This window comes from Octopus sinensis, linkage group LG2 (assembly GCF_006345805.1).
Source record: "Octopus sinensis linkage group LG2, ASM634580v1, whole genome shotgun sequence".
NCBI lineage: Eukaryota > Metazoa > Mollusca > Cephalopoda > Octopoda > Octopodidae > Octopus > Octopus sinensis.
The window spans coordinates 178,002,247-178,019,333 of NC_042998.1; the positions used below are offsets into that span (position 1 = coordinate 178,002,247).

The window sequence follows — 17,087 nt, forward strand, 5'->3', positions numbered from 1 at the left end:
AATTTCTTGAAAAGAAGTGCCTGTCACTTGAGCACATTTCAAACGGCAACTATGCTGAGCAAATTTTACTCTCAAAGACGACACAACAGAACAAGATGATGATGCAATACTTCTAATGTAATGGTTTTAAACAAGTAGAGATAAAATAACGAGAAATCAGAAATTGCTCATTTTGCCCCAGTTACAAATTTTGTCCTCTAATTATATTTGTATATATGTATGTATAATTAGCGAAACGTATTTACTGGATGTATAATAAGACCGAAAGAATGAGTGCGTGTGTGTGTGTGTGTGTGTAAAAGAAAGATAGAGAGGGAGAGAGAGACTCACCTGTTTTTCCGTTTGGCTTTGTAAACATTTCCCATCTGTTCTTCTTCCAACTTAACAACTTTCATAGTCAAACAACTCATCAACATTCGCACGATCATCAGCAGTTTTCATCTTTAAATAACAATCCATTATTAATGTTCTTGTTATTAAGGAATAAAGACGATATCTGGCAAACTTGTTTTGTCATATTAAAGGGTATGTTTCTTTTTTATGTGAATGATGAGAAGAATAAAAATTCAAGTATTGCTCTGTGTCTCTGGGTTTATAGAAAAGCTGTTTTAATAGTCATCTTAATAAGAAGTATGTTAAAAAATGGTAGATCCTTCGTGTGTCATTCTATAGTAAATTTAACGAGACATGTAGATTATTTAAAAGTGAATGAAAGATTTCTAAGTCTTTTTAAATTTTTGCCCCTAAATATGAAGCAGTCCTCTAAATATCGTTTTCAGTTGTTCTTTATGTAAATGAGGAATTGTTAGTTAAACATTTCTGGTAGTTGAGAGTAGAGTTTGTCCTCTAAGAAACCCATTACGAGTTGTGTGTAAGTAGGGGCTACTTTTGTCGTCATATCCATTCATATTATTTGCAATTAAAAAGTTATTGTCGAAGAAGAAGTGTTTGTTTTAAAGTATTAATTTCAATCCTTCTAAAATAAAATTATTTCAGAATCTTTCCTTGATGTGGTTTGGGCATTTTGTCAACTCTAAGACCGCGTGGAATGTTGATGTATATACTAGTTGAAAAAAACACCAAAGAAAACATATACTAGTTACATCAAAATTAGCAAGAATTTCTCCTGATGTACTTCCAAGCATGTAATTTATAAAGGCTATATCACTCCAGACAAAACTTGGCCCCGTTTTGCATGAAATGTTTTAAAAATTATATCAATTAGATTGCTTAGGCGTTGTATATTCGATGTTGGTCCTGCAATGATTGGACGTAGTTTCAAGTCTTTAGGTTTTGGAATTTCGATATATGCTGCATTTTTTTCCTTTTATGTTGTCTTGAATTTTTTTCAATTTATGGATTTTAGGTAGTTCATAAAAGTTACTGATCTTTACTTCGAAGATGATTAAATAATTGACCTCATTTTCTCTTAGGATATTTAGATGTTTTGAGACGAGTCTGTTTACTTGGTTCATGGTATTTTCATCTTCGTTTTTATTTAGCTTATTGTAGAAGTGTTGGTCATTAAGTTGTTCCAAAACCATGTCTCTGATGATTACACTGGTCAACACACGTTTTGCTGACTTCGGTTTTGTGATTGTTTTTAGTTAATTTTGAGATGCTGATTTCAAATATGGCATCCATTTTTTCTAACATATCAGATTTTCATTCTATAGCACACCCCTATTTTATAATGTACTGTATAAATAATTTACTTGGTCAGGATAGTTTACTAAGTCTTATAGCTTAAAACCATAAGTTATAATTGTCAATAGAATATAAAATGTAAGATAGCATCATCTTTTACTAAATACATACTGTTAATTTTCTAATATGATGGACAAAGCACAAACCATCATACATACACCTTCATATTCATGGAATAAATTTTCGCTTGCGAGAGCATGTGGAGTATTTCATGTGTACACAGTCTCTTTGAATACTCCAACAATAGTCTGCCGTCGTGTATGTGTGCTATTAGTCTTGATATCTCTCCTCTATAAACTTGATTGTTTGATGAAAACGTTCATCATGCTCATCGCTATGTCTCCGAGATTAGCAGGAAATTCATCGAGATGGCTATTGAGGAAATGAAACTTTATGCTCATGGTGCAGCCTAAAAGATGAAACCTAACAAGTAATGTCTCCACCAAGTCCTTGTAATTTGCAGCCTTTTCACTCCCCACAAAATCCTTTCACAACAGTAACAAATGAATCCCATGCTCTTTTTTCTGTGTCAGCCATCAAACTCGAGAAATTCTGGCATTTCGTTAACTTTCTGATTTGTGGCCCATCAAAAACACCAGCCGTTATTTCATCATAACTTAGGCCAGGAAATGAATTTGAAACAGACCTTTCACATTAAGAGCTTTGATAAATTACTTCATTAGTCCTAGTTTGATACGAAGGGGTGGGAAAATGATTTTCTCTCGCTCAACAAGTGGTTGGTGTATGATATTCTTCTTTCCAACTGTCAAACTTTTCCTAACTGGCCAGTGTTTCTGTTCCCAATGCTTGTCTCTCGCTTGGCTATCCCATAAACACAGGAAACGCGGATATTTTGTATACCCTCCTTGCTGGTCAAGTAAAAAGCTGACCATTTTTAGATCCACACATATGACCCACTTATGTTCATCGTACCTAAGTAAACCTAATACAACTTTTATGTGATCATAAGTATCTTTTAAGTGCACAGGCTGACCAATAGGAAGCTCACGAAACTGGTTTCCATTAGAGAGTAATACACATCCTAGACTCTTCTTTGAACTATCTATAAAGAGTCTCTCTCCATTCACTAGGATCATACTGTTCAACACCCATTATGTTTAACAGTCCCTCTACGTCACAACAGTTAACAAAACCTTTTTCAGTTATACAGACTGCTAAGAGATATTTTTCCTTGTTCTGATAAAATGTCGCGTTTGTTTCTTTCTGCAACAAATTCTCTTTAAGCCTAGAAGCTAACAGTTCTGATAACTATTTTGACTGTCTTAGGTCTCTAACTAAATCATTAAGTTCTGCCTGGCTGAAGCTTTCACATTGTTTGGTTGACGTTTCTACAAAGTCTATATCACTGTCATGTTCATGATTTATATCTACTTCACATATATCACTTTCACCCTGCAGTGAAGGCAAATCCTTGAAAACGGGTACTGGTATTTCATCTGAGTGAAGCACTGGATGAATTGCTGAATCCAGATTTGGCTAACTTATTTTCTGTTACGTTCACTTGCTATGACACGAAGTCTTTCTAAGACAAAAGTAGCAATCGTTTACATGGTTCTTTGGCTCTCACTACATCGTAGGAATGCAAATGTTAGTTGTTTCCTTGTGCCCTTTGTCCATTGGCGTTGATTTTCGACACAGGGTTTACATAGGTGATCAGGATAAATCAGTTAAAGGTGATCAGGATAAATCAGTTAAATCGTGAGCCCACGATTTAACCTGATCACTAATTTTAATCTTTAAATAAGCCAAGTAGGTTGTTCTTTTCACAATGTCACTAACGTTCATTCTTTGACTTGGTACTGTAAAACACCCACATATATAACAAAAGAGTCAGAGGAAAATAAACATTTCAAACATGAAAAAACTAGACGTGATATAAAAAAAACTATTGCTATTTTTAAACTCAGTGACCCCAAATTACCCCCAAACAGGTCTCAAACTTAGGTCAGCAGAAAAAAATTAGACTTTGTTGGCCAGTGTAATAGATGAGTTGTTTTGCAAATTGTTTAATGCTGGAGTTGGTCTTTAGAAACGTTAGATTTATATTTCCTCTCTGTGATAATGGATTGTGATTATCATCGTAGGCAGATTATGTATTCTTCCAAGTACTTGTTTCTATTTAAGGATGGTTTGAATACTGTTTTGTTTTTGACTAGTGACTCGTCCGTGTATCCAGCATTTCGGAAGAATTAATTCTCTTAATCGTAGTTTCCAGCAAAATTCTTGTATATCTCTTACAAGTTCAGCTTGTTTGGATTTTGGAGTGAGTACAAGTTTTAATCCATTTTGCGGAAGTTTTATCTCTTGTTGAGATATTTTTTGTTGGATAAATTTATAATTTTGGTTTTACTTGTGTATTTGTTTTCTAATGTTCCTTGAGGAATGGTGTTATTTGTTTTCCCTTTTCTGGTGGTAGATCTCCTATCTTAAAAAAATGGTTTCCATTAGAGTTGGGAGTGTTTATGTTGGGATTTTGTATTCTTCTGTATGAAAATATTTTAGGTTAGTTATCCCTGGCTTAGTAAGTTCTTGATTCTTGGTTTGGGAGTTGGCTCCTTATTCTATTGTCATTCCATGTAGTCCTCGTAGATCTTCGATCTGATCTCTGGAGAGTTCTAATGTGTCTTTGGTGGGAGTTGTATTTTTTCTTACTTCTTATTACATGTGTATAATCGAAATTCTATGTTTCTTTGGAAACTGAGGTATCTTTATCTGTTTTGTGGAAATCCTTTTTCTTTGTTTAAAGTGTTGGTATTCTTTTGAGGTCCAGAAGCTGTTTCAGAGGTTCGGTATTTAGGTTCTGTCTGGTCTTTCCCATAAGTGTTTTCGTATTCGTGTAGCCACAGTATTTTCGACTCCAAAATTTGCATTTTATTTTTTTTTCTGGCAGTGTCAATTTTCCACATGCTTAGAAGTTTTATTCAATATATTTCCACTACTTCTTTTGATAATTTCTTTTGAAAGTGTGATACTCCAAGACGAAACAGTGTGATTTCAACCTCAAACTCCTGTTGTGCTAAATTGAGACAAATCTTTGTTTTTTTATCGTTTGGTCTCGACGTTATTTCTTTTATACGAAGACCTCTTGAGAGTATTACTTCTCTGCTCGTCTATTATTCATATGGGTTGGCTAAGTTTTCATTTTCAGGGTTCTCCAATATGTTTGTTTTCTTTTATTTAATATACTGTTCCAGATGTTTTCATTAAACTTCTTTTATTGTATACCCTTTTTCCAAGTTGAGTTCATTATATACTAGTTGAAAGAATCGCCCCCAAGCTTGGTACTTATTTTATCTTTTGCCGAACCGCTAAGTTACGGGGAGACAAACACACCAATATGACGAGCTTCTTTCAGTTTCCGTCTACCAAATCCACTCATAAGGCTTTGGTCAGCCCGAGGTTTTAGTAGAAGGCACTTGCCCAAGGTGTCACGCAGTGGAACTGAACTTACCATACAGCCACATGATCTGCAAAGGAAAAGCTTGAGATAATTTAAAGGATATTTCCTATTAGAACATAGTCACGATAATTTTAGTAATTAAATGCACCGAATGATTGAAGTTTGATTATTTGCTCGACCTACCCCAAAATCTCCAGCGCTCATTCATGCGTAGAACTGGCTCATTCTTTACTGCCCTCAAGGGGCTACACACACAGGGGACAAACAAAGACAGACAAAGGGATTAAGTTGATTACATCGACACCAGTACATAACTGGTACTTAATTTATCGACCCTGAAAGGATGAAAGGCAAAGTCGACCTCGGCGGAATTTGAACTCAGAACGTAGCGGCAGACGAAATACTTATTCCTTTACTACCCACAAGGGGCTAAATACAGAGAGGACAAACAAGGACAGACAAACGGATTAAGTCGATTATATCGACCCCAGTGCGTAACTGGTACTTATTTAATCGACCCCGAAAGGATGAAAGGCAAAGTCGACCTCGGCAGAATTTGAACTCAGAACGTAGCGGCAGACGAAATACTGCTAAGCATTTCGCTCGGCGCGGTAACGTTTCTGCCAGCTCGCCGCCTTACAACTGGCTCTTTCTGTTCGTGTGTACATAGGTGAGAGGGAGAATGAGGAAGGAGAGAGAAGGGGAGAGAGGAGGAGAGAGGGAAGATAGGGAGAGACAGGGAGGAAAGAGAGAGGGGGAATAACATTGTTTTGCTATATCACACGTATAAATAGTGGAGAAATTACTTTCATAATTATTATGGCTCAAAAGGTTTTCGTTTAAACTCTATCTTCTGCAGGGAATGTAATAGGTTATAGATATATCGTAATGCAGTTCCGATTACTTGCAGCTAAAATACCTGACAAGAGCCTTCTTCTTATCCACAATATTTTGCCGGTGGCGTAATTCATTATGCAGTGATGCAGCGTGACTTAAATCAGCAATATACTTCTGTACACTGAACTTATATGCATCATACTGTACTAGTGCTTATATGTGTGAGTGTGTAATATATATGTAAATATATATAAACATATATATTTATACACACACACACACACACACACACACACACACACACACACACATTCAGCAGTATCAGTGCCAAGCAGTATTTTGGCATAAGCAAACTTTAGGTCAGTTAAATTATGCTTGTGACATATTTTAGCTTCTAAGGTCAAATTCACTGCAGCTAACTTGGAGAAAAAATTCTCTTACGATAAAATGTTGTAAAAAAACAAACAAACAAATCTAACCAGTGTTGCCCCCAGTCAGAAGAATCCCAGACGCCGCGTTTCTACCTACAAGAAATATCGAAGAAAGGTAATTCTGGGCATACTTAAAGCTTTAACTAAAACACAGTCAATAACATTGACTGAGTTGCACTGTTAGACCGCCAGGTCGGGAGATATTCAGCTGTAGCAGTACCAAAGAGTGTTTAAGCATAACCAGGCTTTAGGTTATTCAACTTAAGTTTGCGACATATTTCAACTTCTAAATGCCAATTTGCTGCAGTTGCCGCGAAGAAAAAAATATCTCTTATGTTTAAAGGTGAAAAAACACATCTGCTCAGTGTTATGCTCTGTCAGATTTCTAGTTGTGCATACATTCTCAAGTACTGATCAAATACACAACGTGGACGCAAAGTCACTCAGGAGTACATTCCAACACCTATTCCACAGTCGACTATAGGCCCAAGATCCCAACACAGGGTATGTTATAAACAATAACACAGATGGGTTGAGGTTCACTGCAGCTGTTTCAGTTGTTCTTTATTAATGAACAACTATATTACATTCTGTAAAAAACCCTGTTTTCTTTAGGTGAATTAAGTGTAAAATTTATCACGCAGGATTTTTCACATACATAAAACACAATGCATGTTGACCCCCCCCCCGAGGCTATAGTAGAAAACACTTGCCCAAGGTGCCACACAGTGGGACTAAATCCGGAACCATATGATTCGTAAGTTATTTACCACACAGCCACTCCTACGCCTATGCACATATATTAAACATAGTCTATAATTATAATTATTATTTACATATGTATGTGTAAGTATACACACACACACACACACACACACACACACACACTCACACACACACACTCACACACACACACACACACACACACTCACATACATATATATAAAATATAAAATGGGACAAGAACACAAAACATCCAAATAGATGATACAAAAAACACGGACGGGTCATTCGAAGTCTTTAATCTTCAGTCAAAAACCGGATCTTCCTCGCAATTTCGGCTGATTAATCTTGAGATTGCTCCAATCTGGCCAGCCCCAAGGAAGCGCGAAAACATAGATGCAATGTCTTTACGAATATAAACACAACACAAAGATTAAAAATTCAGGGTACCGAAGTATATTGCTCATTTAAGTCACGCTGCATAAATTTTGCTGTCGGCAAAATGGCATTCATAACAGGAAGACAGGTTTTCTAAGTTAGATTAATCACAAGTAAACTGACGTGCATTGCTATTATATTTCCCGCAGGGGATAGACTTTAAATAGAAACTGATGTGTAATGATCATTCCGATGAAAGTTTTTCCGCTATTTAGGCTTTTTTGTGTGATCTTGAGAGCAATAACATTATAATTGAAGACAAATACACGCGCGCACGCACATTTATACACGCACACACGCATCCATACGCACACACGCGCACACACGTACACACACACGCATTCATACGAATCATATATCAAGGGCGTAATTATAAGTAGGCATAAACACAATGTTAACATGTCCCACGTACATGTGCCACTTTTCCGGCCGCTATGTCCCTCTTTCCCCCCCTCTCTCTCTCTCCATATATATATATATATATATACAAGGGAAAATAAAACATTATCCGCGCTGTCACCAAAACTTTCGTTGGTACTCAAATCTTGATCGCTCCAGTGTTATAGGGTAAAAAACTCTTATGTTATAGGGCAAACATTGTCGCTCCGCTGGCAGTATGCACCAATGAAGAACAGAGATCCTGATCCGTTTTTCTTTTGTCTGAAGGTGCACCGGCAATTGAAATTCATTGAAAGATTGCTATACAATACGGTGATGGGCTCTACCGCGTAGAAGTGTGTAAGAGTGGATCAGAAAGTTTAAAATCGGCCGGAAAAACATGAAGCACGAGAAGGGAGCAGAACGCTTATCAACTTTTACCACTAACTTGAAGATTCAACAAGCTGGAGCGATGCTTCTAGCGAATCGACGAGTGACCCTCGATGAGGTGGCATATTCTCTGTAAACTAGTCATGGTTCGGGATACGAAATCATCTATGACATGCTTCGCTTCCGTAAAGTCTGTGCGAGATTGGTGCCAAGAGAGCTTACCGAGGTGTATAAGCGCAATCGTGTGGAAATCTATCAACGTTTACTCGACCGCTACAACAATGAAGTGAAGCTTTTTTTTGAGAAATGGTCACAGATGGGACCTAAAGACATCACTTTCAGCCAAAATCTAAAAGGCAGTGTATGGAATGGAAACACCCGGAATCGCCAGGAAAAAAAGAAATTCAAGACTCAATCTTCTGCAGAATAAACTGATGCTAACCGCTTTTTTAGAACGCAAAATGGCCTATCCTGGAATATTACTTGAAAAGAAGTCTACAGACACCAGTGTAGACTACAGAGAAATGCTGACCAACAAACTGGAACGAGGAATTCGCACCAAACACCGAGAACTATTGTCAAATCAAGCGTTATTGTTGCACGTCAATGCCGACCCATATACAGCCACTCATTCCAGTGAAACTATTGAAAAATTGGATTTCATCTTGCTGAAACACATTGCATACAATCTAGATCTCTTCTCTTTCAATTATTACCTCTTTAGACCGCTCAAACATCCTTCACGATGTCGTCGATTTTCTATGGACGAAGCACAGGAAGCGGTGCGTAAAGAGCTGTGCAATCAGCCGAAAACCTTTTCCGATGGAATAAGCAAGTTTGTAGACTACTGGAAGAATTGTATCGAAAAATAAAGAGGCTATGTCGACAAACGATGTAATTGTTCAATCTCCATTTTTGTTTTAATAAATTACAGAAAGAAAAGTGCGCGTAATTTTTTTACTTACACACACGCACGCACACACACACACGCACGCACGCACGCACACATACTTACACACGCAGATTGATAGACAGACAGACAGATAGATATATATATACAAACGCACGCGCGCGCACACACACACACACACTCAAATTGTTATTTGCACCATGTAGAGTGAGATCTGGATAATGTTTGCATTATCCTTTACACGGCTAGGCAAGTTCAGACGCAAAATATGCTAGTCGTTTTAGTGTACATAATAGGGGAATAATATCTCTGTTTATACGACTTGCATGGAATGTGCTTGTGCATCATAATTCTGATAGTCTTCACCGACATCTGTAGGTTATTGATTTTCCAGGATCATCCTTGATAATATTTTGAATCGTCTGGGTGAATTTCAATGTTCTTTTAGTGCTCAAGTGTTTGCAATATTGTTTCTCTTTGATACCGTTGAAACATTCCGGTCTGAGGCTTCCAGTTACATGCGATCTTCCAACATTTAAAAAGTTAGCAATTTCTTATTCACCGTGTTCCACACATGTCGCAACAATGACTGCATATCTTTTCATTTCATGTGTCAGCATTTTATGTGCTGTGGGGGAATCTGAAAGAAATAAAATCTTTTTAATTGGTTTGAAGAGAGTAATATACTGATAATTAACCTATTTCTTTACTACCCACAAAGGGTTAAACACAGAGAGAGGACAAACAAGGACAGACAAACGGATTAAGTCGATTATATCGACCCCAGTGCGTAACTGGTACTTATTTAATAAGGCGGCGAGCTGGCAGAATCGTTAGCACGCCAGGCGAAATGCTTTGCGGTATTTCGTCCGCCGCTGCGTTCTGAGTTCAAATTCCGACGAGGTCGACTTTGCCTTTCATCCTTTCGGGGTCGATAAATTAAGTACCAGTTACGCATTGGGGTCGATGTAATCGACTTAATACCTATGTCTGTCCTTGTTTGTCCCCTCTGTGTTTAGCCCATTGTGGGTAATAAAGAAATAGGTACTTATTTAATCGACCCCGAAAGGATGAAAGGCAAAGTCGACCTCGGCGGAATTTGAACTCAGAACGTAACGGCAGACGAAATACCGCTAAGCATTTCGCCCAGCATGCTAACGTTTCTGCCAGCTCACCGCCTTCACGCACTTATATGCACAATGTCTCATATTTATATTTGCATGTACATGTACATGAATAACGCTCCTCTACATACTGTGTGCATGTATACATGCGCGCTCTACGTTTTTTCACCGTTTATATGTGCTGTATTCCATTTCAGTGCTATGCGTATGCATGTGCACGTATGTCTGCGCTTTGAGCATTTTCGCGTATCCTTATGTGTTTCTGAGTATGCTTCCCCATGCATACTGTGCATGCTCACACTTGTATTATGTGCTTGTGAGACTATCCAACACATTCGTCTATCTGTGGGTCTGTATATATATATATATGCCGATGAGTTTTTTTTATTTGTATGCGTGTGTATTGTGTGTGTGTATACTTTTCATCTGTTTGTAACTACCACGACCCAAATCTTAATCCATACCTTACACCATTACAAAAACACCAAACTTTTCATCCTTCACAATGTTTCTTAGACACCATAACGCTCCCTATACACACACACACACACAACATTTTTCACTCAATGACTGTAATGACCTTAAAAAAGCTTTAGCCAAGTCTTATTAAGCTGCACTTAATTCCATCTCTCTTAATAGAGTTTTTTCTCATTCCTATTGAAAGCAAAATTACCATTTTTAGAAAAAAAAATAGCCCTATTCATACATGATGAATAGGGCTACTTTTTGTTAATCCAAATTAAAATAACACACACACACACACACACACACACACACACCACACACAACACACACACACACACACACACACACACACACACACACACACCTCGCACAAACAAAATACAAACAGTCTGTTTACAGACAAAAGATGTGTGTGTGCGTGCGTGTGTGTGTATGTATGTATGTATGTATGTATGTATTAACAAGATTTTGCATAAAAATTGATACAATTACAATATCTAAAGAAAGATATTTTTTGAAGTTAACTATTTAAAAAAAATATCAGAAAAAAAAAACAGAATATCAAAACCCTTTAAGAAAAAATTTTTGTATTGTGTGTACTTTATGTGTACGTACTTCCGTTGGCCCACTTTTCAGACACACGTGTTCTGGGTTAATCCAGGTAGAGGAATTTGTTTATAGTAATTGTGTTGACTATTTCCTGTTTAGTTTCGGATTTAGAATTCTTTCAAACTATTCTTTTGCCTTTCGTAGTTGATCATTTTCATCTTTTATTTTGTACAGAGGGAATATTTTGAATTTTCCGTTCACGCAAATGTTGAAAAGTTCGCTACATCGATATGAATTGAAACTTTAATTTGCTCTTTGTGCATACACACAAATGGATGTTTTGTTCCTATTTCACCAAGATAATTCTCGTTGAATTGTGGGCATGTGATGCAGTAGATGAGTTTTTTTTTTTGCTTTACATTTCATATATTCCTTCCCATTCTTGAAAATTTTTTTGCTCTTTGTTAAAATATTTCGCATGTCCAACGACGAGGGTCTCCAGAGTTTGTTATCTGCATTGTATCTTTTTACGACGTGAATACTGCCTTTGTTAAGAGTCTTTTGTGATTTGGTGGTTGTCTTCGACAGTTGATAATTTGTAATTCTCTAATTCTTTGTTCAATGATTTATGTAGAAATAAGAGGTGTCGTTCGGTAGGCTGTAGAATGTTGTGGTTCCTAAGATTATCGGTGACAACAAATGGAATATTTATATTTTTATTCTTGTTTTCATTCTCAGACTGAGTGTTTCTCTGTAAGGCAGTGATTGGGATTTCTTTTGTTATGGCATGATTTATTAGGTTTTTGGGTAATTCTGTTTTTGAATGGACATATTTAGTCATACCAGTTGTTTCTCTCATTTATTTCAGTCATTGTTAAAGTCTTTCATTCCTGCCAGTTCCTTTTCCTCGGCTTCTTGATTTTAATGTGATCTGAAGCAGCTTCTTTTCTTCATGCTTTCCTCCATCCATTATAGCCCTCAACTGCTTTTTGCTAGATTGGATGCTTGAACAAGAGCAGAATCTTCTTGATGGAGCCACAAAAGCGTTTCTTAGGTGCACCTTTACTTATTTCTGTACGTGCAGGTTCAGTTTCTATTTGGCATCCATTTATCGTGGAAAAGCTATTGGATGTGATGTTTTTCAACGACAGTTTGGATTCTCAATAACTTTTTTTTATTGCCAGTATACCGTTACTTGCGGCATTGTCATAATATTTTACAGTCAGTATCAATTAGAACTTTTTGCTAGACGACATATTTGATGATGTGCTGTCCATCTTTCATAGCCATAGAGCAACTTAATTATTTTTCACAACCGGAATATATACTCAAATTTGAGGGAACAATTATATATATATATATATATATATATATATATAGAGAGAGAGAGAGCGAGAGAGAGAGAGAGAAAGAGAGAGAGAGAGAGAGTTTGAAGTGGCGTACAGATATTGTATATTGAGAAAAGGGAGTCTGTAAGAATTTTAGAAAATTCTTTATAAGCGCTTTCGTTCGTTTTTCGAACTCGTCAAGATAAAATCAAAATCAAAATGGTAAAAATAGAACGTTTCGTTTGTTCAATTATATGAATCGGATGCTTCTTTGCTTTGTTTAGAAGGAGAGAATATTGTTTTTGTTTTTTTGTTTGGAAACAGGAAGATAGAGACAAATTAAAGCAAAGAGGGAGGGAAATAGACAGAGAGAAAGGTTCAGGACAATCAAGAAAGAGACAAAATAATAATAAAGGATGGGGAAAAGTATAGATATGCTGATAGATTATAGAAATAGATAGATATATAGATAGATGGCTAGATAGATAGATAGATAGATACATACATACACACACACACACACACATATATATAAGATATATATATATTATATATATTATATATAACAAAGTGGAGTTTTTAGAGTACCGCACGAGTGGAATTATATACGAAAGAAGGTTTGAAAATGCAATTTAAAATATGTTTATTTACTTTACCGGTTTCACTCTTTGGAAAAAGATTGTCAAAATTAACATGTAGAAATTTGGTTGCGTTATTATGGCTGTTACAATTGCTACATTACATTATACAGTCTTTGGTAACAGGGACATGTTAAGACATAAAAAAGTTCAACAAGTTTCTTAAAATATTAGGACAAAAGATTACTTCATAAATAATCATTCTCAAGGACATGCTTAAGATAGTTTCCAGAAGGAATTGATATTGGTATTGGTATTGTATCAGTATATTCAAACATGCACAGAATATTGGTTGACACAGAGTACTACAATCCATATAAATATACATTCTTTGGTGACAAGAGCATGTGAGAATATAAAAAAGTTTAACAAGCTCATTGAAATAATGGGCACAAATGTAATCTTTTGTGCCCATTATTTCAATGAGCTTGTTAAACTTTTTTATATTCTCAACATGCTCTTGTCACCAAAGAATGTATATTTATATGGATTGTAGTACTCTGGTCAACCATATTCTGTGCATGTTTGAATATACAGATACAATACCCATACCAATGTAGTAATCTTTTGTGCCTAATATTTTAAGGAACTTGTTGAACTTTTTTATGTCCTTAACATGTCCCTGTTACCAAAGACTGTATATATGTAATGTAGCAATTTGTAACAGCCAATAATTAACGCAACCAAACTTCTACATGTTACTTTTGACAATCTTTTTCCAAAGAGTGAAACCGGTAAAGTAAATAAACATATTTTAAATTGCATATTCAAACCTTCTTTCGTACATATATATATATATAGAGAGAGAGAGAGAGAGAGAAAGAGAGAGAGAGAAAGAAAGAGAGGTTTCTTTTAAATTTGATGTGGTCAACTTATTAAAATATCATTACAAAGCATTGTTCTATTTTCACCTTTCTTTGTTTATTTTTTTCCATTGTATACCTATCAACATATTTGTAAATAAACACATTCTCTCACAAAGGCTGGTTACCTTTCAAAGATGTCAATTTTAGGAAATAGGAAAAAATAAGAAAAGGGAGGACGGTGCGGCCATCACTGAAAAATAAAAAGAATTCAAAGTTCAAAGTCCTATGAAAATGTATGTTCCTTTAACTTGTATAGTCAATTCCTGTATTCTGTGTAATTCCATGTTTTGCATGGACAAACATCAAATATTAGTATTAGGAAAATAAAGGCGGAATATAAAAATATAATTTGGTACTGTTTATAATTCAATCTATTCTCTATGTACATTTAATCAAATGAGTTTTGTATGTACAATGTATATTTAGCTGGAAGCCACTCTGTAGGATATAAATCAAAATATAGCAGGGTTGCTTAAAAATAATTTTTGAAGTATCTTTCATCCTTTTTTAGGATTTCTTTTTCTTTTTCTTGCTTGCTTGAGTAGGATAATTCACAAGAGATCCTTTACACGAATTGCTTTGCGAAGTAGCTACATTAGATATCTTTTCTAATCAGTGGTGAATTAGTTCTGGTATTATTTCTCGGGTAAGTTCTATAAGATCAACAGTTGTCAAAATCCCAATGTTATACATACATACATACATACATACATACATACATACATACATACATACATACATGCATACATATATATATATGCAGAATCTGCATGACGTCCCGTTCTGCTTGACTAACGAAGCGACTGGTCAAAACAGGAAACAAACAAGAGGCAGTTATAATGCAGCGATTGGTCAAAATAATGATGACGTCCCGTTCTACTTGACTAACGAAGCGACTGGTCAAAACAGGAAACAAACAAGAGGCAGTTATAATGCAGCGATTGGTCAAAATAATGATGACGTCCCGTTCTACTTGACTAAAGCACCCTAACGAAACGATGGTCAAAACGTGATGACGTCACGCTACGCTGGATTGACCACCTAACAGGCATTATAAAACGAGCACTTCACAAAAACTCATTAGAACCACCCAGCGAACATCCACCATGGGTCATCACATTTGCTTAAGGTAAAAATGAATTCCTCGCTCTTTCGGAAACATCAATCTTCTGTATTGACCGCTTCCCACCACTTTGATCTGTTTTTGTATTGAATACGTATCGCCACAGTGGGCCACTGCATCGAACACTTTGAACATATACTTCAAACTATATATCAACTATACATGAACTATTTCAACTTACATGAACTATATATCAACTATACATGAACTCTAAGATGTCTGACTCCGTTTGTATTATAAATGAATTTCTTGTGTTGACGGCATGAGCTGTCTTTTTTTATATATAACTTTTTTTGATAAAGTTCATTTCAGGAACTGAACATGTTATAATGTATATATAAAAATTAAAAATTGTATAATACAGCAGCATTTTCGAACTTCATTTTTTACAAATATATAATATTATATATATATATAATATATATATATATATATATATATATATATATGATAATTTATAGAAATGACTGTCAGGGTTTAAATTCCCCCACCTTTTATTATTTTTCTCCTCTTTCTTGATTGGCCTGAAACAGCTCTCTCTGTCTATTTCCCCTTCCCTTTGCTTTTCTTTCTCTCTCTTTTGCTTTTTCTAAAATAAACTAAAATAAAATAAAACAAACAAAAACAATATTCTCCTTTTCTAAACAAAGCAAAAAAGCTTCCGATTCATATAAATGAGCAACGAAAAAATTTCGTTTTTAGCATTTTGATTTTGATTTTGTCTTGACGAGTTCGAAAAACGAACGAAAACGCTAATAAAAAATTATCCAAAATTCAGACAGCCTTCTTTTTCTCAATATACAATATCTGTACACCACTTCAAATACTCTATACTTATCTATTTGGATGTACAATACGTCAGAATGAATGGATCAGAATCAAACTCACAACCGAGAGATACCAAAAGCACGGAAGAATTCCCCGCAGAAATATCTAGTAAGTTGAATCTACTTATCTCAAAACTTGACACAGTTTTTATCACTACAGATAAAACTATGACTAGTACTCATACACAAGGTACTCTAACAACAGGAACGAACGACACAGACCCTACTCATGAACCATGCCTATCTAAAAGAAATACTTACGAGAAAGAAGCAAGAATTGGTATACAACAGCAAAATCTTTTGAAACTACAACTCTGGAACATACTTCTAGATCAAAGTAAAAATGCAAATTAGAAAAGCATTCGGTGTGACAATATAGCCAACACCTACCAAAATTGGCGAAGAAAAGAAAACCCAATCCTTCCCAGAAATTTTCTTATTAAAGAAATTAGAGGTGAATCACTGAAACAAGCGACGATACGTGCAAACTTAGCTTTATGCCGACTGGAAGCGGACATTTCTCTTCTCCAATCGCGAAAAATATGACACGAAGAGAAAGTAAAAACGATGCAGTTATGTTTGCTAAAGTCACCTAATGAAGTGACAATCGAAGTCATGAGAAATTACAACTATGGAAAGAAGGCATTTAGCTGGGAGAAGAAAAATCCATAAAAAGTGGGAAAAACAACAAGAGTAGTTCACTAACTATATATAAAAAAACTATGGAGAAAAATTCATTATGAAAACGAAAGCACAACAACAAAAATACAAGGAAATCAAAAACAAGCATAGACACCGACCTCAGAGGAACCAGATTGAGGTTACGAACCTCTAGTTATCCAAGAACATATGCGGAGATGACCTCCAGCTTATCCCAAGTACAGACTAGAAACCTATATTCTGCAATACCAAAAAAACACTGAAACAAACAA

At 35.7% G+C, this 17,087-nt stretch overlaps 1 protein-coding gene across 1 annotated transcript; it reads left to right on the plus strand.

The window, feature by feature from the left end:
* The first annotated feature begins 8,786 nt into the window (after positions 1–8,786).
* LOC115226886 (histone-lysine N-methyltransferase SETMAR-like) lies at positions 8,787–9,197 on the plus strand. The gene has a single exon (XM_029797872.1). It carries the CDS (start codon positions 8,787–8,789, stop codon positions 9,195–9,197), a length of 411 nt encoding a protein of 136 aa, XP_029653732.1.
* Positions 9,198–17,087: the final 7,890 nt, after the last annotated feature.

Bases quoted from the DNA above. Each gene is read 5' to 3' on its own strand.
- LOC115226886 (XM_029797872.1), top strand. From the start codon at position 8,787: ATGGCCTATCCTGGAATATTACTTGAAAAGAAGTCTACAGACACCAGT.